At 38.2% G+C, this 24,322-nt stretch overlaps 4 protein-coding genes across 8 annotated transcripts; 3 read left to right on the top strand and 1 right to left on the bottom strand.

Annotated features, from left to right (window-relative positions):
• The first annotated feature begins 305 nt into the window (after window positions 1–305).
• cactin (cactin, spliceosome C complex subunit) lies at window positions 306–2,957 on the top strand. The gene is made up of 2 exons (XM_011308934.1): window positions 306–639; window positions 736–2,957. The coding sequence occupies exons 1-2, from the start codon at window positions 401–403 to the stop codon at window positions 2,654–2,656; spliced, it is 2,160 nt and encodes a 719-aa protein (XP_011307236.1). The 5' UTR covers window positions 306–400; the 3' UTR covers window positions 2,657–2,957.
• Window positions 2,958–3,318: 361 nt separating this feature from the next.
• LOC105268989 (zinc finger protein 474) lies at window positions 3,319–12,533 on the top strand. 3 transcript variants are annotated; one of them, XM_011308940.1, is made up of 7 exons: window positions 3,319–3,922; window positions 4,228–5,048; window positions 5,686–5,802; window positions 6,769–6,858; window positions 7,046–7,276; window positions 8,228–8,387; window positions 10,745–12,533. In XM_011308940.1, exons 1-7 carry the CDS (start codon window positions 3,841–3,843, stop codon window positions 10,903–10,905), a joined length of 1,662 nt encoding a protein of 553 aa, XP_011307242.1. In that variant the 5' UTR covers window positions 3,319–3,840; the 3' UTR covers window positions 10,906–12,533. The 3 variants fall into 3 exon arrangements, with proteins under 3 accessions (XP_011307242.1, XP_011307243.1, XP_011307244.1); XM_011308941.1 differs by lacking the exon at window positions 10,745–12,533 and adding an exon at window positions 8,718–9,008; XM_011308942.1 differs by lacking the exon at window positions 10,745–12,533 and adding an exon at window positions 8,638–8,717.
• A 45-nt stretch (window positions 12,534–12,578) lies between these two features.
• On the bottom strand, window positions 12,579–23,870 carry CrzR (corazonin receptor). Of its 3 annotated transcripts, none has more exons than XM_011308936.1 (6): window positions 23,166–23,870; window positions 19,932–20,678; window positions 14,332–14,515; window positions 13,762–13,967; window positions 12,967–13,088; window positions 12,579–12,886 (listed from the first exon to the last, which is right to left on the bottom strand). In XM_011308936.1, the coding sequence occupies exons 2-6, from the start codon at window positions 20,487–20,489 to the stop codon at window positions 12,595–12,597; spliced, it is 1,362 nt and encodes a 453-aa protein (XP_011307238.1). In that variant the 5' UTR covers window positions 20,490–20,678; window positions 23,166–23,870; the 3' UTR covers window positions 12,579–12,594. The 3 variants fall into 3 exon arrangements, with proteins under 3 accessions (XP_011307238.1, XP_011307239.1, XP_011307240.1); XM_011308937.1 differs by having other exon boundaries at window positions 23,146–23,870; XM_011308938.1 differs by having other exon boundaries at window positions 12,734–12,867.
• On the top strand, window positions 14,751–16,381 carry LOC105268987 (serine/arginine-rich splicing factor 6). Its single transcript, XM_011308935.1, has 2 exons — window positions 14,751–15,513; window positions 15,652–16,381. Exons 1-2 carry the CDS (start codon window positions 15,370–15,372, stop codon window positions 16,153–16,155), a joined length of 648 nt encoding a protein of 215 aa, XP_011307237.1. The 5' UTR covers window positions 14,751–15,369; the 3' UTR covers window positions 16,156–16,381.
• Window positions 23,871–24,322: the final 452 nt, after the last annotated feature.

Here is a 24,322-nt window from a genome sequence, read left to right on the forward strand (position 1 = left end):
AATTTCGAATTTTCAAATTTCAGTGAATACCTCCTCGATTTTTATGCTCCTCTGATACTTTTTTGAAAATATTAAATTTTTCAATTTCAGTGAATGCCTCCTCGATTTCCATGCCCCCCTGATACTTTTTTGAAAATTTTGAATTTTCAACTTTCAGTGAATACCTCCTCGATTTTCATGACGGGACGACACCCCCATTGCGTGTGGCGCCCTCCCTCTCTTGGGGTGCAGTACTACGATGCCGCTGGGGTCACTTGAATCCCCAGAACTGAGCCTCTACTTTAGTCAATCCTCTTTGGTTAGATATATGGAAAACGAGCAAATGTTTTGCTGACGATTTGGTACGGATGGTCTTGGTGGAGTGGATATGTATAAAGTTTGAAAATATCGAAGGGATATAATGGGGAGAGATTCCAGAAGAACAGAGGAGAGAAGACCTCGGTCTCGGGAGCGCAATCGTCGCCACGAGGGAAAGACTGCTCACAAGGATAGGGATAAGGAGCGAAATTACACTCCTGTGAGGTCTAAAAGTGAGTATAAAGGGTCTAGGAAGAGAGATGAGCCGAGGAAGAAGTCCAGGCAGGGGTCTTCAGGATCTAGGGATAGAGCCAAGTCTTCTAAACGGAAGAGTCGGAGGAGGTGAGTCTCAGCAAATTGCCTTGCATTCGGGAAGATCCACGAAGGAAAAAAAATGGCCTTTATGTTTTTGATGTTATCTTTTTTTTTGCCTTGCAGATCCTCATCAAGTTCATCCTCGTCGTCCACCTCTTCCAACTCATCTGCAGATTCGACGAAACTCCTGAAAAAGCTAGAGAAACAGCGGTTAAAGCAGTTGGAGGAACGAAAACGTCAGAAAGAATTGGAGAAGGCGACAGAGCCTCCCGAGGAGAAGAGGCTTCGTCGTCTGAAGAAGAAAGAGGCAAAAGAGCGCAAGCGAAAGGAGAGAATGGGCTGGGACAACGATTACCTCCACTACACGAACACAGACAATCCCTTCGGCGATGGTAATCTCCTTTCTACTTTCGTGTGGTCTAAAAAATTGGAGAAAGAGGGCCTCTTGGGGGTGAGTCACGAGACCCTGGAGCAGAGGAATCGCCATAAGCAAGAGGAGAATAAGCGAGAGCTCGAGAAGGTGAAGAAACGTCGACAGGAACGAGAGTTGGAGAGGCAACAGAGGGAGGAGGAGATGGCATTACTTCAGAGGGGAAAAGAGGCAGCACAATTGGAGCAATGGGCCAAACAAGAAGATCAGTTTCACCTGGAGCAGGCCAGACTCAGGTCTCGTATTAGAATTCAGGATGGAAGGGCTAAACCTATTGATCTTCTTGCTAAATATATCAGCGCCGAGGAGGAGGTCGATGCTGTTGAGATGCACGAACCCTATACTTATCTCCGAGGGCTCCAAGTGAAAGACCTTGAGGATCTCATTGAAGACATAAAGGTTTACAAGGAGCTTGAAAGGGGTGGCAATCTCGATTACTGGAATGATATCACTGTCATCGTCGAGGACGAGCTCTATAAACTGAAGAAACTCGAACGATCAGAATACGAAGTCGCTGTTAAGCGGAGGGAAGGGATTCATGAATCGGTAGTTAAGGATGTGGCTGCCACGTTCAAAGGCAAAACTGTAGCTCAATTGGAAGGTATCCAATTGAGAATCGAAGAGAAAATATCAGGTAAACCCGAGGGAGTTGACATAGGCTACTGGGAGAGTCTCCTCTCACAACTGAAGGCGCACATGGCACGAGCTCGTCTACGAGATCGTCACCAGGAGAATCTGCGAAAAAAATTGGAGGTGCTGATGGCAGAGCAGGGGGTGGCAAGGGCAGAGAGTGAGATCAATGATTCTGAGGGAAAAAGTGAAACATCGAAGGCCGAAAATCCCCAGGAAACCCACGGAAGTGATGCAGCAGAGGCAACAGAGACAGAGGCCCCGGATGAAAAGGAGAAAACAGATGATGAAGGGTCTGATGATGAGGCAACATCCACCCCAGCTGAAGATATTCTCTCAGAGTCCATTGGAGAGTATGAGTCCGGTGGATATTCCCCTAGATATATGTCCACATCTCAGTTGGAGCCAGGGACAATCGTTACTCTGGAGGAGGAGGACAGCCAGAGGCTGGAGTACGCCAGGGCTCAGGTATTTGCCACTGGGAATAAAGTGCAGAATGTTATGACTGCTGAGGAGCAAGCACTGCAGGCAGAGGCGAGGAAAAATATGGGTTCAGATGAAGCGCAATTCAGTGTCGAAACATCGTTAGAGGCCCAAATTTATCTGTGGTCTGATAAATACAGGCCAAGAAAGCCCAGGTACTTTAATCGAGTGCACACTGGATTTGAGTGGAATAAGTACAATCAGACGCATTATGATATGGACAATCCTCCACCTAAGATCGTTCAGGGATACAAGTTCAATATATTTTATCCTGACTTAATCGATAAGAGCACGACTCCTGAATATTATCTGACGCCTTGCAGTGATAACAAAGACTTTGCTATCTTGCGATTTCATGCAGGGCCACCCTACGAGGACATTGCCTTCAAAATCGTCAGCAGAGAGTGGGAATACTCGTATAAACGTGGGTTCAGGTGTCAATTCCATAATAATATATTTCAATTGTGGTTCCATTTCAAGAGGTACAGATACAGGAGATAAGTTCGACTGATCATTCAGAATTACTTCTACAAGTGTCAATGGATTTTCAACATAGAAATGTAAATAATTATAATTTTTACTGATGGACAATGAAATCCAACGTGAAATTCCTGTTCTGCACTTGAATAGACATCTCGATTTTATTTCATGGCAAAAATCAATTGATATCCGTCTTGTTTTTGATTTTTTGTACTCTTACAAATGAATGAGACGTTTATTTCACAATGATATATTTCATTTATCTCCAATTTTTGCTGTGAGAATGTAAATATTATTCAATAAATTATATGATTTTAATTTATACAGTTTCCTTTCATTGCTAGAAAAATGGATTCATTCTTTTCTTTGGAATCAATAAATTTTTCCATTTAGTATGAAAGCCGAGACACGTTTGTGGGGGAATTTTTTCCCTTTATCATTACGTGTTTGCGATTGCCTAGTGCCTTCTAACACATAAAACCAGATAAAAACATGTAATTCTCACTCAGCCAAAGCCAACAATGAGTGAATAGGGGCGATTGTTTCGTGGTAACATGTTGGATCGATTTTTTTACCACCACTGGCCACCTGTGCGGTATCACCGGCTAAAAATCGACCACGACGAGGGAAAAACAGAGAGAGAAATATCGAGCCAATGGCAAGGTAAACTACTTGCCCCAGCAGTAGTTTCTCGCGCTCCGCGCCCCTAAAGAGTCGTAATAAAGCGTTACTCCTTGTGCAATAATTCACCCTGAGTTATCACATGTACCACCTAAAAATGCAAGCAACCCCCAACTCTAAAAACAGAGGAATTCCCTCGGAAATTGTCTGAAGCATTTTCCATCAGTCCCTTTTAATCACTCGATTGTTTATATCCATCGAAGGAAAAATAAATGAGACTCAATTTAAATGTCAACACGAAGTGACATCGAGTGCTAAAGTTTTGTGATTAATTAATCGATTCGAGTGACTGGCATTAGCCGGACTTGGAGTTGCCACTGCGATTTCACGGGCTAATCTAAATTATGTTTGAAAAAAAAATCACCAAAATATCCATGGCTCGCAGAAATTCAAGGCCTCCACGATAATGAATTGGATTTTTACGTCAATCACTTTAAAATTACCCTAAAACCTAAAAAACATCGACGTATTTATCAGTTCTTGAGGGATTCATCCTCAAGGTGGAGGTGACGAGTAATATCGCGATGAAGTGGAAGAGAACACCAATGGAATTCCTCCCAGAAAAGACGTTTTTGATCATTAAAGATGATTTGGAGGCGCTAGCAGGTAATTTTCATGAGGAAACACGAGCTCTTACACCTAGAAAAAAAATTAATTTGAAAAAAAAACTTAAATTGAAGAAATAATAAAACATTCTTTTTCTGTGATTCGGAATCTGCATTGCTTTTTGAGGGTGGGGTGTCATTTTTATGTTTAAAATCGAATTTTCCATAATAATTTCTCAAATAGAAAATGTAGTATTTATAACAATAAAATTTTACCCTCTAAAATATAAAAAATCGATAACAATTCCCTTGATTGCTAGATTCCGCCCGAAAAACTCATTAACGTGTGCGTCCCCCTTTCCCCAGTTAATTGCACAGTGAAAGAACCGGCGCACCGTAAAAAATCGAAATCAGCAGCGGATACGGGTACATGGCCTCCAAAAATAAAGAAGCTCGGGCCGTACGGCCCAAAGGAGCGTCCTAAAACGGCAAATTTGGAGAGACCAAGTGTCCTGGATCCAAGCCTGGTGAACAAGCTCGACATGTCCTTGCTGAGTAAAGAAGTACTGAGTGATTCCATGACACAACTTCGTCATGGTCTGCAAAAGTTGGGTGGGGATCGTCATAGCACAGCAGACACGAAGACATTCCGTCAGAAGCGACGTAGCTTCGAGCACGTGCTGTTGGATCAACCGCTGGTGATGAGACGTCAGGTGTCACCCGACGTCCGACGCCTCGACGCCAACAACAACCGGAACAAAGTCACGTCATCCCTGTCAACGGTGAGAATGGTCAAGTCATCGAGACCAGCGGAGATCGAGGTCTTCACGGGTTTGGCAAAGACAACACCAGAGCCCTGCACTACGTGCGGTCGTCCTGATCAGCCTGAGCGCCTTCACAGCCATCCAAAGGGTGTCTTACCCACCAAGATAATCGCTAATTCTGGAAAGCCCAAGGAAATTACAAAAAAAACAACGCAAAAACCGGTAGCCCTGAATTTCCAGAGCGAAAAGACCAAATCCAAGTCGAAGGAACTCTCTCCTGCATCCTCCAAGGATTTGTCCTCTGAAAAAATCCGCGAATCCTCTGCCTCAATGAGAAAGGGCCCTAGAACAGTCACCTGTTACATCTGCGCGAGGGAATTCGGAACTGCTAGTTTTCCCATACACGAGCCCAAGTGCATGCAGGTAATCACTGAGACGAACAATTTATTTTATTATATGCAAGAAATCATCAGGAGCCTCGTACCAGCGATCATTCACGCTTTATTCAAAATATTCTGCATGTTCTTCATATTTCGTCAATAAAACAATATAAAATCATCAATTGTTATTTTGTCTCGGCTTGAGCGGTTGTGATTAGTGGGTTTAATCGTCTGGCAAATTGAATTGGTTCGTTTGTTTTTTTTCGTTTCGATGGAGACTAGTGAGTCATGTTCAAATGCTAACAATTACGCAATCAAATCGGATCTTATTAGGCATGAGGTGACTTCCCACGCGCTTACTATTAGACTCACCGATTGATGCGAGGGTGAATCATTCCGTGAAATTACCATTGTCTATTTAATTCCAGAATATTTCACCTTTTTTATCTAAATTTATGAACAATGCGGGGATAATCGAAGCCCAAATTGTGATTTCTGTAATTATAACTCAATACTTTTCTCGGTGATTCCCTATTTTTAATTTCCCGGCTGATCAACCCCTGGAATTAATTAGGAGACAGAATAATTTTTCGCCAAGAATTTGAGTGAAAGAATATCGAAGCGAATTGAAAATAAATCATAACGATAAAAATAAAAAACGTATTGTGATTGGTTTGTAGAAATGGGAGAGGGAAAATAGCTCTTTGCCACCTTCTCAAAAACGTTCACCACCTCAACGTCCGATTGTCCCCATTGATCACCAGGAGTGGAACACAGCTGCCTGGCAGTTATCTCAGGTATTTCAATGTTTATCCCCCCATTTTAGCATAATTATGTGCATAAACACACGGAAGTGCATATTCATTGTTTGTAATCGTGTAAGGGAGGTATGACCCACTTCACTCGCCCTCAAATTCCAGATATAACTTCTCCGTAAGTTAAAAAGCATTGCTCCACATAGCCCTTTGTCTTGGGTCTCTAGAACGCAGCCCTGAGAAATCCACATCGATTTCGATTATTACCCAATTATTTTTGCAGTAAATATTCAGTGATTCAGGGGCTATGAACGGACTCCACTATTTCTACTGAGCAAATGAATATTTTAAACGTCTTGGAAGATTTATTTTAAACAACCCTATGATAGAAGCCGAAGTAAAGGGTCAATATTGTCCTATTGTTCCCTGGAAAATTTTTCATAAATACCTCTGAATCTAAGAGAGATATCAAAATTTTTGATAAGCCCTTTCTTGTGGAGTTGAGTGCAAATGAAATCTGTTAATGATCTTGATTTCCGCAGAGGAGAAAAAAAATGATTGATGTGCGTGATGTGGGCCGAGTAATTTGTTCAATTATTCACGAGCAATAACGGACTGTTAAAGTTTAGACATTGACACAGTTTTTTTTTTGCACGATTGACCAGCTGACATATTGCCATATATTTGATGTCACATGATCGATATTAATGTGCAGTGTACCCTCCCTCCCTCTTGATAGCGAATAAAAGCGGACACACGATTCCGTCATAAAAAATTGAAGGGAAAGGGAAAGTCAAAGAAAGACAAGCAATGTCCGCTGATTGCTCGATGAATAATTGTGATTCAGATGTCCAATTCCAATTTATTTTTTCCACTTTCGATATATGAGGATATGACGGCAATACATTTCAAGGTGCACCGGTGTAAATACATGTGACATTTCGTGATGCATATAAATATAAATGGAGGTAATGGTGTACCACTCTGATGAGAATTCTTCATTTTCAGACGCAATTGGTGCCATGCTGGAAGTGCGGTAGAACTTTTTTGCCGGACCGATTGCCGGTGCACCAAAAAAGTTGCAAAGCACCAGCTAAGGTAATAAAAGTTTGAAAATTATTATGATTGAATTAATAGACGGAGGAGGGAAAAATATGGTTCATGAGTTGTTGCTGCTCTGGATTCGTTCCTCCATGGCCATTTTGATTAATAATTTGTAAAAATGGGGGTAAAAATTCGGGGTAATTATAATTGAATTTTCTGCTCTGTTATGTCTTTATTTCAGCAAAATTCAGCCTCGAGTAAATCGGATAGATCCGATCAATCGGGAAGTTCCAACGCTCGTGGCGTGTCGACTATTCAATGTGAAGTATGTGGACGGAATTTTGGCTCCACAAGTATTAAAATTCACGAGCCGCAGTGCTTGAGACGATGGCAGTCAGAAAATGAAGGAAAAAAAGAGCCCCCGAGGCGTCAGGAGTCGGGGGAAAAAGTTTCATCCTCCAATCCATTACAGGTAAATTTTTTTATTCATTCAATTCAGCTCTCATGAAAAATCCCCTAATCTGGAAAGCTCTCGAATTCAGCGCAAATTTCGAAGTATTCAATATCTTTATATTAAAAATTTATTAACAAATCAATTTTTCCGTTCTGTCCCAATCTCATGGAATTTTCAGTTTCTCCCGATTTTCAGTTATTTCCACAAACCAATAAAAATTATTAAAAATATCCTATTTTTTATGACAAACTCTCAATGAATTTTTACGTAACGTAAAATAGAGTTTCCAATTTTCCGTGAAAATTGAGATTTTTGTGTGGGAAAAAAATGTCTTCTGCTTAATAAAGAAATCGGGGGAATTTCAATTCCCAGTGTTGGAGGGAGAGATATTCGTGCAATTGCCGGGAACTATCGGAATTGGTGGGATTGTGGTGTCCGGATGACAATTACCCTCGAAATATTCAAACAATTCGGTTAAAAAGTTGAAAGCATTTAGCTGTGATGGGAAGCTGTAACAGAATCCTGATGGTGATGGAATGACGGGAGAAACTCGACACGTAAAACTTCGTTAGATCTTTCAGCTCGTTCTTCAGGGGTAAAAACTTCGCTGCGATATCCGCGGAAACTTGGGGGTCTGATTGTTTCATATCAGTTTTCCCGGAACATTTCTTGAAATTTATGGGGGGAAATGGGATACCGTGGAGGAAGTCACGACGAGGTAATTATAAGGATTCGAATCGTCTTAGCGATTGTTTTATCGTTAACTTCAATGAATTTTTATCCCTTCTCTTTCTCTTTTCCCCTTTTATCCTATCTCTTCCATGTGAAACTCGAAATTTGGTACGCCTATAATTTGGTAATATCCGGGAGACAAAATTCTCATGATTTGTCTCGCACAATTTATTCCACTGATGATAAGGCCCTTCTATTTCCCGCCGATTAATCACACTTTCGTCAAAAAAATTGCAGAAAAAAACGGTGACATGTTACATCTGCGGACGAGATTTTGGCTCTACAAGTATCGAAATACACGAGCCCCAGTGTTTGAAAAAATGGCACATGGAGAATGGGAAATTGCCACCGAATCAAAGACGTCAGGAGCCTCAGAAACCGGAAGTCGTTCTCAGCAGTACGTAAATGTGACTTTCAATCTGAAACCCACCAAAATATTAATATAAAAAAATTTGCATTTAAAAAAATTTTCCATTTTCAAGCCAATTTTTAACATTAATCAATAAATCAATCATCAATAAATAATAGTACACATAATTGAATCCCAAGTTTTACCGAGGAATTAATGGATTCTATTTCCTTGGATAGCTTTTTAATACGAATAATTCAAATAAATGAGTATTGGGTGAAATCATTTTTTTTCTCAGGGTAAAAATGTTGAAGGACTTTTTTGGGGGTGAAATCTGATTGAAAAGGTAACAATCGTGTGATTATCTGAAACATGCAGGGTTGTCCACTTGGTCATGTGTTGGACGAGGGTTCAGTAACCTTCTGGATCGATTTACCCGAAAGCGTGAACTAGTGAGGCCTGGGCGTATGATCAAGAAGTCGTAATGAAGCACTCGCGAGTTTACCCACACGGCATCCTGATGATGAATCACACCACGGCTTTTAAATTCAATTGCAACTCATGCATTCATTCTAATTTATTTACCACATACCGAAGCATCGAATAAATAAAACCCAGAAAATTTTTCATTAAAGGTATGATTCACTGTCAAATTGCAATAACAACCAAAAAAAAATGATGAATGAAAAATGAAATTGAACTGAATTGATTAAATTAACAAAATTGAGTTGATTTATTTGTACCATCTTTTTATTGGTCAGCGCGAGTTTAATGGATTTTTAAATCTCTGACGTGATAAAAAATTTAATAGGAAAATCAAGGAATGTCAGAAAGATCGCAGGGAGCTCTCCATGAAATTGAAATCGAGTTTTCCACCGGGTTAATGAGATTTATTCATACTTTTTTTTATGCGTGCATGCCCGTAGCGATAAAAAGTGGTTCATTGAAATCGGTGAAATAGCAGCAGGAGTTTCTCTCTGTACTGTACGGATTAATCTCCGAAATGATCCACGGAAGAGGATTTTGAGACTAATTACTCAGGGATGTGTATTTCCATTAGTGGACCCGGAGAGAAAAGAATTAATTGCAGGATAATTCACTGACGAAGAGATTTGATTAATGAAAGGGCAATTGTGCAGTATTTTGCGAGTACGCGACGCAATGAAACGCCTGAAAATTGATAAACAAATTGGCCAAGGTCACATGTACATTGTAAAATCGATGAATGCAGGTATTTGCATGTGTATCTCGTAAGCTCGCACGTGTTCTTCAGCCGCTACATATTCATTTAGCTTCCAATGCAGAGCTGGAACTGGTGAGGGTACAATTTTCCCAATTCAACATATTTCGAGACAATAGAGATGGTGTAATCTTGTTTGGGATCCTCTGTCTTCATTAACTGTCTTGTAACCACCCGTGGAGAGATCAAATACTGCGAGGGGACGGCACTACGTGAAGAACAAATTGATCGCTCATTTTATATTTATGCTCCGCTCATCGAAATAAATTTTTTATTTGCATTGTAAAAACGGGGAATATTTTAGATTTAATGTCTCCACTGATGTTTCAGTTCGGAATTAAATTTTTTACTGAAAAGTTAAAATTTTTTACCTGATAATTCGAATTTTTGATCGGGTAGTTTAAATTTTTGGTTGTGACAATTTTTTTTATACAAATTTCATAATTTTTATGAATAAGTCACAACTATTTTTATTTTTTATTGATAAATTTGTGATCCTTCAATTTTTTTATTTTAGGAGTGTAAATTTGAAAGATGGGGATGAATTGATATTCAAATTTATGTTCGTATTATTCTAGAAAAATCTGTTATCGATTTTTTAATTACAATGTCAACTTTGGAATTTATTCAGAAATATTTTACAATAGGAATTGTTTCTCCGATGAATTCACTCGGAGATTCATCGTCCCGATTTCCCCGGAGGCTGATAATTGCCATTTAAAATTCCCATGCCTTTACTGATTGTCTCACGAAAGTACGCGAGATATTTTTCAACCTCCTAAGATCGCTGAATATATTCTCAAAAATTCCAATCCTTTTCCAGTGAAGAATCCAGCAGCGAAATACTAATTCGATACAGAATCCAATTCTGCATTTTTACCAAAGATCCATTTATCTAGAAAACTATTAATGTTAGCAGCAATTATCAGAAGATTGTTTTTCTCAGAAATTCAATTAACTACAAAAAAGTTTTTTAACGTTTTCTCTGTAGATCAATAGTTGCCGAGATAAACCTCTTCACGAGTAAGAAATTAGTTGAGCTCGACTCAAGTTTCGATTTCCGTTGAGCATTCCGTGTTGAATTATTAAAAATTTCTCCGGCGATTCTTCTCAAACTTAATTTGTCAATGAGTAATTCCCCAGGTGAACCCGTTTATGTCTCCAGGTGCATCAACTCCTGGGAACCCGGTGGTAGACTGGACAGCGACGTCAGAAGCAAGATGGAGAAGTCACTTGGGACAATTGGTGGCGTGTAAAAACTGCAAAAGAACTTTCAACCCGGATCGTGTAGCGATCCACGAACGCACCTGCAAGTCTACACGTTAATCAATACCCTAGACAATTTCTTTGGTCCTCTGGGATCAAACGTCACACGTCTGGACGAAAAGAAGCATTAACTAAATAAATTTAAATCACTGGTGTTAATTTATCGAGTGACAGGTCAATAGGTGATTCTGACACATAACTTAATCCATTCACGGAGTCATTTTTATTCAGTGGATCATTAATATCAATTCCAAGGTACAAAAAATAATTCTCCTCAGTGTAAATGACAGTCCAAAACGTAGACTGGAGTTATCTGGGGGTCGATGTGTAATAATGGAAATGATTTGTGCTTTCACGAAAATATATATTTCTTTAGAAATCCTTTCGCTCATTATTTTTCATCGTCAGATTGTTATCTTTCAAATGAATTAATCCTAACAAGTGTGGGTGGGAATAATCTGTATTCGATATTAAATGAGAATTAAAGCTAGTAAAATATACATTTCAGTCGATAGAACCTGCACGTTAGAGATCACATTCCTGGAACATTGTTTGGTCCGTTGAATTATTAAACAAAAATCGATGGGGAGTGGCAATTTCAGTTGTGGTCAACTCAACGTTCCAGAATGCATATAGAAAACTGCAACTCAATTATTAAATGGAATATTTCAGAAAAAGGGTTAGATTTTGTGAAAATAAATTTGGTGAATCCGTGGATACTGGTAGTATTTCGATTTGAGAGAACACTTATTCACAAAATCATGTCTTTGTCTGAATTATCCCTTGAAGGTGCGCATCGTCATTCAAAAATGACTGACGTTAGCATGTCTGAATGTACATAGGACCGATCCAGCGTAGTTTCAAAGGGTTAAGGGTATTTACCAGAAATAAATAAACATTGACTCACTTAGGAATCTTATGGCGGAATGCCGGGGATATCCAGCTTGATATCCTGCCAGAGGCGTATAAATATCAAATATCAGCTATCTCTAATACTGCTAATTAGATCTACTTATTTCAGAGGTACATCATATCGCTTACACACTATCGAGGAATCCGTGTAAAGTGAAAATCTCGTTTGTTTCACTGTCTCAGGAAGTATGAAAAATATCGTTTATTAGGTCACGATGAGGTACGTGTAGATTCTTGACATTATTCAGAAGGAAAAATCTACCTAACTGTGAAGAAAATTTTGCTTCATTAATTTTCGGCTGGAATAGAACGGAAAAGTGTGAAAGATTTAACATTTCGGTTGATTTCACCGGAGCAATATAACACCATGTCGAAAATATCTGAAAAAAATTATCGGGTTTTTTATCTTGGAGAAATTTCGGTCAGTTTTTAAATGAAAATTCATGGAGAAAAGTTCTCTTCGCATTTTAGTGTTTTTGTTTTTACCTCCGAAGTCTCTTAATTCGTTAGAGAACTTCACTGTTGAAAATCCTTGGAACTCAATTGACTCAAGCGAGTAGGACATTAATTTGGACAATAGCTGTATTTTTCTAAGTTTTCAGTGGATTTATTTCTGAGTAACGAAATTTTGGGAGATACGAATAGCAATTTTCAACAGTGCAGTTCGCAATTAATCACAAATAAATCACTGGAAATGGAGTCTGAGGTAGATGTGACATATTCGAGGATGGATAAAGGTTTGAGTGCCTGGTATTGTCTCGGTGGATGAAGATAAATAGAGTAGGAATGACACCAGATCACGTGAAAAAAATAATAGTAAGCACTTTCCGCAGATACCTAGCAGTCCCCTGCGTCCCGTCGATTAATCACTTTTTTTCTGAACTCGTTATTAACGACATTGTATTGCAATATAACTTTGGCTGCTTGGTTGGGATATTTCTCGGCGCTCTTGAGGCTTTCGGTGTTGTTCAATAATACCGCTTCATCGGCTGCATGAGAATTTCCTTGCATGTTGCTCTCAACCCATCGCGGCGGCTGATTTCGCGATATCCGCGTGCTACCACCGCGTGTAGCTACCATGAAACTTGCGTGCGTTGTTGTACTATGCTGCTGCATAGTTGAACCGTCTCTGCAAATAATGCAGAGGGGACATTCTTTATTAACTATTTCCAAATGAATTTATTTCGAAATTTCAATTTTTGATATTACCTGTACCGAAATGCCGGACCTCGTCTCTTGGGCCATAAATGAAATGCTCCATATATAAGCGGATTTACCAGACTATTTGACATGCCGAAGAAGAATATTCCGTTCTGCAAATCCTCACTCAACTGCAAGCAATACACGTTTTTTGTACATGAGAGGTCGACGATAAATAAACATGTGTTCTTTGATATATTTTTCATGCACTTCAATCGGAATAGTACCATCTGCACTTTAACGAAAAGGAAGTTTTCTCTGTAGCGGGAGAAAATTCATAAAGACAAATCGATACGTAATAAAAGCTCGCCCAACTGTCGTATCTTATGATTTTGTGGGTAACAAACCGAAAGGATATTACGGGTTTAAAATTAAGTCGTGACCCACCCACATCGCGTGTGTTCCACATTCGTGAGGTAATTTTATGGAATTCGGATAATCGAATTATCTCGGAATTTGGAGTTTAAGACTGAATTTCTCGGAAAATGAGTTATATTCCAATTTTCTACATTGTGACTTTGAATCTGTTTTCAGAGGAAATTGTTCATTAAATTCTCTACTTTGAAATTCAAACCGATTGAGTTTTCGCGGAAGTAATGGCCACAAAAGCTTTAGAAATTCATTACAATTTTATGAAACTTGTATAAATTAAAAAATGATAATAATAATACATTAAAATTTAAATTCAAACATTCATATTTTTTTTATTCTTGTTCCGATTTACCCACACGTTTTTCCATAATGTAAATTTTGAATTAAATAGAAAAAATGTGAGTGCATTTGAGAATAAAGAAAAGGATTTACATGTTTATCAGGGTTGAGGAAGATGAATATGATCATCATGCAGTAGTAAGGCATCCACCAGATGATAAAGGCAGCAACAATAACAATACTAATCCTCAGAGATTTGCTTTTAGCTCGATGCATGAGCCTCCGTCTGTTGACATCGCCAGCGAGTTGATTTGTCGGGTTACTATGTACGTATCCCGTCTTAAAAGTTTTTCCACTTCCTAAAAATCGACTAGATCATCAGGTATTGTTGATTTTTCCGTTCCATGCAAATTCAAAACAATTTTTTCAAGCACTAGATGTACCATAGATGCAAATTTCAGCAGAATTACGGATTTCCGACACCGGAAATAATTTTTTAAATAGAATATCCAAAATATAAAAAACTAAATAAACGCGAGAGTCAATTTCAACGAGTTATTGAAAAAAATTAACATTTGCCTGATTTTATGGAAAAAAAATTGGAGTAGGTATCAGCACTGATTACCAAAAGAACAATTAGAAGAGAAAAAATGGCCAATCGTCACAAAGATCCAGTGCATCACGCCGAAACGTTTGCACTTGGGGTTTATTCAGTGTACATACGAGCAATTGTGATAACTGTCGACACGTAGGTAGAAATTAAGATCGTAAGAGGCAAGATAAACATGAAGATTAAGCTGAGAGTCGTGTATAGTTGTTCCTGCCACCGCTCGGTGTAAAATCCGTGAGTCACACATTGATTAAATTCTTCAATGAAAGGTCCGCGTGACACGTGAAAAATCACGGACTGAAACAGAATAATATATTACGATACAAGAGAAAAATAAGAACTATTTTGGCCTCCAAGTCTCTTTTTTTTCTCATTCTTTTCTCTTCGGATATTAGAAGTGTTAATTCCAAAAAAAATAATTTAACGAATAATAAAGTCGGAGAATTATTGTGAAACTTAATCTTTTCTTCCTGCCCCATTATATTTGGCCTGAGTGTTGTTCTGTTGATTGCTAATTTCTATTCCTCAGTACAACAGACTATCCCCTGTGCACAATCTAATTCCACCCACGAGGTTCGTTTCCTATTGATCCCCGGAATTGCTTTAACACGATAGAATTGATCCCTTTATTCATCTATTGTACCAGAGCGTACGTAAGAACCTACGTAAGTAGAACGTACTTGTACAAGTCAGGCATTACATTGAGCCATTTTATTTTCGATTTGAGTGAACGAGACTGGGTAGCTCCATTAAAAATTATATTGCATTTCCATTAATAATTATACTCAACATAAAGATTTTTATATTTAACGATATAAATTTTGTTGAGAGATGTTTACGGCTGGACAATATATACGTAAAGGGAGAGTGGCGGAAAAACTATTTTTCTGGTATTTATGTGAGGTGTCAGGTGTTTCAATCCCCAGAAAAAAAAGCCTGCGATTATTTTTCAAACCACGGCCTTCAGAGCAGTCAACGAAAGCTGTCAAAATTTAGTGTCCACCAGTCAGTCAGTGACACCCATAAATTAAGAAAATTCACAATTATCAATTTTCAAAATGTAACTTCCATAATTCGTCGGAGCCTATCGATCGTAAATCATCCCCGAAAATTTCTAGTCTTGCAAAAGTCCGTCGAGCCCGAAACAAACAATGATCAACACTCCTGGAAAATTCCTGCACTTGGTGGTATCAGCGATAAAGAACCTGCAGGAGCGAAAAGGTTCGAGTTGCCGAGCGATAGTAAATTACATCTCATCCCTGTGCGACATACCCCGAGATATCGCTCAACGTCAGGTGTTTGTCATTTAATAAAACAAGAATTCAACGAATATTCAGCGTCACGCTTTCCCTTGAAAAATAGATTCATTACACTGGGAAAGTGTTGAAATACGGTTGTGAAAAAAGGTTATAATTTATTTGTGAATACTTTAGGTTTTGACGGCCCTAAAACGGGGTACAACACATGGAATTTTGCGAGAGACAGATGGCCACTACTGTTTACCAACCAGTGGTTCCAGTGAGTGCCTCGAGATAGCTACCCAAGAGTTGGGATTATTGGATCTCACCTGCAGGAAGCGGAAACAAGAGGCGAGAAAGCGAAAGAGTATGAAGGGCTCCTGTGGTAGTGCAATGCGGAGGAAAAAATCGAGGAGCCGCAAAAGAAGGTCCTCCAGGAGCAAATCAAGAGGATGTGCCGGGAGCAGGGGACGAAGTCGAAAGAAAAGCAGGGGGCGAAGTCGAAAGAGGAGCAGAGGACGAGGTCGAAAGAGGAGCAAAAATAGAGCGAGGAAGAGTCGGAGCAAGTACAATTGTGCCACCATGAAGAGTCGGAGCAAAAAGAAAAAGAGAAAGAGCAAGAAGGACAAAAACTGCGCCTGTCCACCCAAGCCCGCTGCTCAGAACGATCATAAATGTGCCTTAAATTTTCCTGAGTAAAGTTATCATCGATCTGCGAAACCTACGATTTTTTTTTGTACTGTCCGATTTTTTCGGAAAGATTGCCTAGTTTTTATGCGAAAATTCGGGATTAAATTGAGGTGAAATTTATGGTCTGCCTCGTTTATTTTTCTATTCGCGCGTCTGACTATCGATTTCGTTAAACTGAAACCGGAGAGGAATGAATTTATTGATACTGCCGTGGGTGAAATCGAATAAATATTGAAAAATTCTGCAAACAGGAGTTGATCATTCTTTAATCCCTATTTGATTAATTAATCCATTACTCGCTGCTATACGATTCGTTCGTGTCAACAAGGGTTATCGATTTTTTATGGTCACCCGGTGGACCATTCGCCCTTTTAATCCATTCTGGGGTGAAAAATGCATATCGTGTGGTTTGAAAGGTATAAAATCTGTTATTGTTTTTAATCATGAAATTCAACTGGTTAATTTTATTAAACCAAAAAATAAGTAGAAAATTATTCAAGTTATACCATTTTATCTTCACACATAGATGCTCGGTTTAGAGACTTGATTAATTCATTTGGCACTCGCCATTATGATTGCATGTGCAATTAGCTCTCTCAATTTAGGGCATAGAATCCACTGTCTGACAGTCACAAACCTTGAACAATTAGTTCTCCAAAGAATTTCATGAACCATTCCCGAAAAAAATGACCAGTTCATGACGTAAGTGAATGCGATCGTCTGGAATGCCAAAAGTTGGATGGAATTTCTCCGGCGAGGGTAGAAACAGTCGATTAGAAACTTTTTCGACATATTGTTACTTGCGAGACTGCGGTCCCATCTTTTCCAGGAATTTAACTATAGAAGGAAGAAAAGAGTTTCCATGTTGTATCACAATGGGAAGTTTCATTCAGGCTGTGGGTGGATTATAGTCGATGAGTAATAAATTCAATGGTATAGATCACTAAGTTGTGAGGGAGGAATGAGACTTTGAAAGTTACGATTTAATATTGAGATGGCACGTGGAAACTTGTGATATCAATATCCACTGCGTTGTTGCTCGAGAAATTGCATTCAGCCTCAGAAAATTTTTATTCAATCTTTCCGCATATTTTATTCGTATCCAAAAACGCCTGCGATTTTTTGCGACAAAAAAAAAAATACAGAACAACTCAAGTCATCTGCAAATATTTTCTCGAAAGAAATCATGGCTTAAAGAACCTTTTCTATGTTGAATATTAGTTTTCTTGGGAAATTAACGCATAATGGGATTTGCATATTTCACATAATTCTGGTAAATTGCCAATTTTTTTGTCAATATCAAAATTAGAGTGGAATATGACAGTGTGATCTAGGGCTTGTTCTGTGATTCATGTAATGGCATTGTCTGTCCGTTGAATGGAGGAGTTATAATTTGAATACTAAATTCATCATCGACGTGTGCAGAAATTGAATGAACCTTGTGTTTGACATCCGAGTCTAGCCACTCGAGAACTCTGAACTCAATTACGCGAGTCTCGTATTATCTGTTGGAATCTGAGCGGGAAATTCAATAATAATGATGAATAAGTAGATGTGAGAAGGACAGCAGCAATCTGAGGACAAATTCATAGAATTTATCCGGCGGGGATGAATAATGGGTTTTTACATTGATTCCAGAATTCTCCAGAGTTCCCTATTAATGAAAATTAATGATAGGACTCTAGAAATTCGCGATTCCGTCACTTAGCTCCGAGGGCTTCCCCTAGTCAGAAAAAAATAATTGAACGAACCGAGAATATTCAATCGCGAAATTATTGGAACTGATAAAAATTTTTCAGCAGCTGATGAAAGATAATTGACGATTACTCGCGATATCGGTCTATAAAATTGCAGTTTATTCAAGATGGAGGGGTTAGATCAAAGGAAATCTTCGATGAAGAATTCCATTCCTCACCCGACACTCGGGAGGAAATTGCTATTTTGCTCTCGTTATACTTTCAGATTTCTGGTGTTATCTTCCGTTTGTAGTGAGTGCACCCTATGCATAAAATACGAGATTAATTTCTCCAAACGGAAATGAGGATTTCAATTTGGCTAGTAAGAAGAATTCGAGGTAATTTACAAGTTCGACTATCACACACTGAGGTAAAAAAATTATTTCTTCCAAATATTTATTCATACGAGGAAGAATATTCGACAAAAGTTTTTTCCACTGCTATTTATTTTGATATTTTTTTTTTGTGTGCAGAGTGGAAAGTGTCTCGAGAACTTTTACCGTTATTAAATAACTTTTTCCGTAAATTAGATATTAAATAACTTGACAAATAAGTTCGAACGAGTTTAAAGAGTTCTAACGAATATTCATGCATCTAATGAAGCCCACTGGTTCAATTTACATAGCGGGAAAAGTTGAAGTGGCGGAGGAAATTAATTTTGCTTGTCGATTTGACGACGAGGAGGACCTGGGGATATGATACCCTCCGGGATCTATTCCTCAATTTCAAATCTAATCCAAAATCATTTCAAATGGTCCGATAGACACTTCGACATGACGAGCTATTGCCATGGAAATCCTCGATCTCAAGGTGAACTAGAGATATGGAAATTGCGGTGGAGATTTAATACGATTAATCCGGGTGTTGAGTTGAAGGTGAATATCTGTATCGCAATCTGATGGATGAGACGAGCAGCAGATACTCTGACTTTCAAGTTAAATTATACTTTAATGGCATCTCATAGAGGTAAATCCACAAAACGACGTTTTGACGACATCAGAAGGTGTCGGTCACTTTTTGCTTACATCCGAGTTTGTGTTTTTCACGTGTGGAAAAAATAATTTAAAAGAAAAATTCCGTCTTTAAAGAAAATCAAATGCCCATTTTTCACATTTTTATTTTCTTCAATAAATCAAAGATAAAATAATAATTTTTAGTAACCAACAGAAAAACACGAACTGTCCATAATTTATTTTTGTACTTCTCGTTAAAACTCGGAAATGGGTTCAAATTCGGAATATGTGTTGAGCAATTATTTCTCATTACAAGGCCTTAGAAGGAATAATTATGTGGAATAGTCTTCATTAGAGCTTCAAGTATCTGCACTTGAACCATTTGAATTTTCTCAACGACAGGTCCTATCCAAATAGGAAATCGCATATTCAACCGAATTCAGACTGAAATATTATCCAACTTTCCTTTTACTCTGCCACGTCTCACAGTCGGAAAAATACGGTAGCTTTATTGCGTTCATCGAAGCGTAATAAATCAAATGGAGTGGAGAATGGGGAAGAGCTAGTTTACGGTGATAGTGTATTGATAATGCGAGCGACATGTATCAAGAGACTTTCTCATAAAAATCCCCTATTTATCACCTATCGGGAAACAGAAAATTTTTTTCTCCTCATCGACTGAAACCTATAGGCTATAAAAATAAATAAGAGAAAAAATTCTGTAATGCCAATACGTTTTATAATTCACGAAATTGAAAACCAATTTCCGGGGATTAAGCCGATGAAAACTGGTCATTTGGGAGAATAAAATGCTTTGATTGCATTCTTGAATGTTTCCAACCGGAGAAATTGAATACCGATGAAAGTCCATCTCTCGATACCAAAACATTCGACCCTAAAAATTCAGCAAGGATCGGACTTTGATAACAATACTTGTTTTCCTCACTAGTAGCAACCCAAAGTTCACGCATACCACGTTATAAATAATCTGAATACCATTCTAAGCCCCTCGAAAACTGGTTTCATGATGTCTCAAATCTGTTGATCGCTTCGCTACATTACAATTTCCCGGATTTGTCAAAACGAATAAACTCACTTGTGGGATGCTGAGGACGAAAGCAAGAATCCACATGGAGAGAACGAGTCGATTGCACCGTTGGGCTGTGTTGAGACTCTTCATAGGATAGCGAACAGCGATGAATCTGTCAACTCCAATGAGCACCAGGACAAAGGTGCTGAGATAGAGGCTGAACATCTGGAGAAACTTGAATAATTTACAAGGAACATTTCCCCAGGGCCAGTCAACAGTGTAGCTCCAGGTTGCATCACCAACGAGACAAAAGACCGACACAAATAGATCAGCTACAGACAAATGGAGTATCAGAGTGTACACAGCTGAACATCCATGATGCTTTCGACGATTTTTCGTTATGGACAAAATAGTAGCTGAATTAGCCATTAGACTGAACACACCCATGACACCTAGAACTATTGCCTTGATGTATGCACCATTGGTCAGTGTTGGTGCATGAGTCAGACAGACTGGATTGGTCATTGATTCGTCGGTTGGAATTGGTTGGCTTGTGTTATCACAGCCTAGTTCCAGCACTGCATCGCTTGATAAGTTGAGCAATTTTGTCTGTATGGAGCTCATGCTTGTACTTTCCTCGAGGGACGCATCATTTAGTACCCGTCACGTTCTCTCAATCCTTTCATTCGGTTGCTTCCAGGGATGGGAAGGACATCATCTCTCTGGTTCGACCTTCGCGGTGAGTTTTTCCTCTTGACTAACTATGAGATTCTCTTCTTATTGCCTCGATATCATTTCAAACTCCAATAATTCCTGTTGGGACAGAAAAGTTTAGAGATGATTCTTTCGCTCTGGGTATATCATAGATAATTACGGATTTGCAGAGATTTATATTTTTATTCGAAATTGATTTTCTCATTCAAAAATTTATTCCGGTCAGATAACGTGGTTATTCAATTGGTCGAAGACACTCTTCACTGATTATTTAATTCGACTTAATATTTATTGATGAGATTTTTTATCAGGAGGGATTACCAAATACTCTCTCACGAAAATTTCGTAGCAAGCTTAATCCGGGGGTAAAAAAATATGGAGGGTGTATTTTTTAAAATTTTAAATCAGTTTCTGGTGTTCAGCTCTTGATTTACTTGCAGATTAGTATTAAACTTTTTGAAAAATGGACTAGATTAATCTCGGGTTGTACTCCGTCTGAAACAATGTATGATTGATGTAAAAGGCGACCTCCGTCAAATACAAATTCCCACCGCGATATGAACAAAGCACTTCTGTTTCCACAGAAACATTCTCAACGATAAAAAAAAGTTTTCGTCCTACTCGACCGGTGGAGAAAGGATTTGTTGATGTCATTAAAGTGTTCGCCATTAATCGTAACTCGCGTCAGGTCTATTTTTCGCACACCTCTACCAAATCCTCATGGGCTCGTCATATTAATCAACTTCTTCGCTTCTCCAGAAAATATTGCAAGTCAGGGTGATCGCACTATAATATATTTTTTCTCGGATTTCCCGCGGTGCGGGTTCGTGAATTGCATTATAAAAATTTGATTTACGGTTTATCAGAAATTACGTTGACATTCTTCTCAATTAGAGAATCGATGGTAATAACTTATGATGGGAAACCGATCACTCCGATGTCTCTACCAATTAGCAATCGATTTTCTTGCGAAACTGAGAGCATTCCCTTCATCAGAAGAAGAAGGTTGCAAGAACAAGTATTGATACTGGGTCTAGCGTTATTCGACGCTCGTTAAGATCGATTATCACGAGAAAATTATTGTTCGTATACGTCATTGTCTAGACCAATATTCTTGGTCCATTCACCCATCGATTTTATAATTTTTCAATTGTCCGCAATTACTCCAAGAATAGGCAGCTATTATTGACGCACCAAATTATCAATACGAACACGTGTTTATATTTGTTTTCCTCGAGACTCAGCGTAAACTTAAATCATCCCCACATGATCCATCGAATCAATTGAAATTCAGCTGTAATTCCATATTTATGTGTTCTCATTTATTTTTTTGACGATCGCGGGTCGCCAAACTTCTCATCGAATTCATAAATAATTTAAACATAAAATTTTGAAGAAAAATAGAGTCTCCGGCCTATCGTGCGCGTCGACTCGGAGATGATCGAATTTTTATTCAGGACTCATGTTAAAAATTCTTGAATATCTTATCCAAACAATCCTCAACCCGCGGCTATTTTTTTTTGTTTTGATGATTTCCCTGGGAACTCCGGAGAAAATAATATTTTTTTTATAAATTTTTTCACGAGAAAGAAATTTTTTTTTCGTTGTCAAAGGTAAATTGTAATTTTTCCAGTAGCAGCATTAGAATTCAAAGAATTTCTCTTTGGTTCTGTTATTTCGACTTTTCATCATCTCTGGGAGTATAAATATACTGTATACTGCAGTGAATCTTCATCAACCTGTGGTCATACCTGAGAGAAATTAGAAATAACCCGCACTACATAAAATACACAGTCTGCTGTTCAACTGAATCATATAATTAATGAAATCCTTTTGCAAAGTGGAGAACTCATACATTTCCCTGGAAACATAATAGAAGAGAGTCTTGCTCGATTGTCATGCGTGATTTAAATATTGTCCCGGAACAATGGACAAGAAAATTCTTTGTAGAACTCGGAAATAATGAAGTGCAGTGAATTTAGCACGGAATGCTCATTCCATTCATAGTCGAGCATTAAAATATATCAATCCAATCACTCGTTAATGGGTAGAAAAAAATTCGTCGAGAGAAGTGACGGTTCCGCGGGAAAAATATGTAACATGAACGATGTTGAATCAGTATTTTATTTAATGATTTTCCTGATATTGATGATTATTGAAAATTTATTGAGTCATAAATTGTGCGAATTTTGAGCTGTTGAATTTTTCTCATTGAAATTTAATCGGGATCGCCTGGAAATGACTCAGGGGTAATATGATATTTGAAGAAATATTTTATTACTGCTTTCAAGTAAATGGATCGCATCACTTCCGATCGAAAATACTGTTATCCACAAGAATTTTCAAAATCTAGAATAAATTTAGTTCTCTTGTTTCTGAAAAAAAATCAGAGTCAAGATATCATTTATTTTACCGAAATTAAAAAATGCAATTGAGCGCGAAAAAATTGACAAGTGACAGATAAATAAATGGCATGACAATTGAGAAAGGTCCCGTTCATTTTTCCGTACGAGTCCTCAAAAGAATAATTCTCAACAGATGATGGTAAAATTAATTATTTATTTACATTTATCCAGCAATCTGTACCTTCTGCATCGAAGCCATCGACTTTCGCTCCCACGATTGATCCTTCTGGTATTCAAAATTGTCAGGTGCAAGGACTCCAGAGTAATCCAACCCCAAATTCTTCAAACCCATAATTCCCGATTGCTCAATTAAAGCACAAGAAATTCGCATTCATTCACAATTTCTTTCACTCCCACCAAAGCCACGAGAGTTGTTTAAATGTTAATCGCCTACCTGATTCTGATTATCTCCTAAAGAAACCCTTTGAAATGGGTATTAGATTAAACTTTACGATTTCTCTTTGATACGAATAGAAAAATTCAACATTTATGATAATTTCTCTAATGTTACGAGTAGTCGTTGGCTTTCGATAAGCTCGGGAAAATGCTCATCGAATTATCGTTACCTCCGAGGGATATCATGATTGCATAAAAGAAAGCTCAACTTTTCTTTTACATAAACGACTGATCAAACTGCAAATAACATAACTGCTAACCGATTTACGGCTTTATTTTATTTACTCATTCATCTTCATTGGAATCGATTGGAATTAATTTCTGCGTTTAATAGGCATTGCATTTTTTACGCCACTGAGATGCTCGTTGAATAATTCTTCAATCATTGAGATTCGCTGGTTAGTTGGGCTTTAGTCGACACTAGGTATAGATAATACACAGTAATTACTGAATTATTGGGATAGAGTGGATGAAGTTGACGGTTCGCGTGTACCGCGCAGACTAGGGATAGAGTCCACACGAATGAATGTTGAACCGCAGTTGCGCCTCGTACCTCAACTCCTTCCACTATTTTATTTTTTTCCCTGCATCTTTCCCCTTCGCGCATATTCTATTCTGCTAAAATATATATTTTAGACTCTCACTTCATTCACTCTGTATATTTTATACTCAATTCAAGTATATAGGTTGTAAATTGTTCCCTCACACCTGCGAGAATACTTTGGTAAACCTATTTTTATTTTTTAAACAATTAAATGAAATGGCTGTTTTTATTAAATTAGATTTAAAACAATCAGAGATGTCGTTGAAGGAGGAAAGTAATTGATTAAAATGTTGAGATCGTGAAATGAAAAATTAATGAGGAAAATAGTTCTGAGGAATTTATTGAATTCGGTCAAGTGAAATACAGAAGCAATTCTGTACAGATTGGATGTTTACAAT

The sequence above is a fragment of the Fopius arisanus genome, unplaced genomic scaffold (genome assembly GCF_000806365.1).
Source record: "Fopius arisanus strain USDA-PBARC FA_bdor unplaced genomic scaffold, ASM80636v1 scaffold00063, whole genome shotgun sequence".
In the NCBI taxonomy this organism is placed as follows: Eukaryota; Metazoa; Arthropoda; class Insecta; order Hymenoptera; family Braconidae; genus Fopius; species Fopius arisanus.

Excerpts from the sequence above, each read along its gene's own strand:
- LOC105268987 (XM_011308935.1), top strand. The coding sequence starts at position 15,370 with ATGATCAACACTCCTGGAAAATTCCTGCACTTGGTGGTATCAGCGATA. Across the intron at positions 15,514-15,651 it reads GAGATATCGCTCAACGTCAG|GTTTTGACGGCCCTAAAACG; the intron begins GTGTTTGTCATT and ends TGAATACTTTAG.
- LOC105268989 (XM_011308940.1), top strand. The coding sequence starts at position 3,841 with ATGAAGTGGAAGAGAACACCAATGGAATTCCTCCCAGAAAAGACGTTT. Across the intron at positions 5,049-5,685 it reads ACGAGCCCAAGTGCATGCAG|AAATGGGAGAGGGAAAATAG; the intron begins GTAATCACTGAG and ends ATTGGTTTGTAG. Across the intron at positions 7,277-8,227 it reads CATCCTCCAATCCATTACAG|AAAAAAACGGTGACATGTTA; the intron begins GTAAATTTTTTT and ends AAAAAATTGCAG.
- CrzR (XM_011308936.1), bottom strand. The coding sequence starts at position 20,489 with ATGAGCTCCATACAGACAAAATTGCTCAACTTATCAAGCGATGCAGTG. Across the intron at positions 14,516-19,931 it reads TCGTCCTCAGCATCCCACAA|TCCGTGATTTTTCACGTGTC; the intron begins GTGAGTTTATTC and ends ATTCTGTTTCAG. Across the intron at positions 12,887-12,966 it reads GGTCCGGCATTTCGGTACAG|AGACGGTTCAACTATGCAGC; the intron begins GTAATATCAAAA and ends CATTATTTGCAG.
- cactin (XM_011308934.1), top strand. The coding sequence starts at position 401 with ATGGGGAGAGATTCCAGAAGAACAGAGGAGAGAAGACCTCGGTCTCGG. Across the intron at positions 640-735 it reads AAACGGAAGAGTCGGAGGAG|ATCCTCATCAAGTTCATCCT; the intron begins GTGAGTCTCAGC and ends TTTGCCTTGCAG.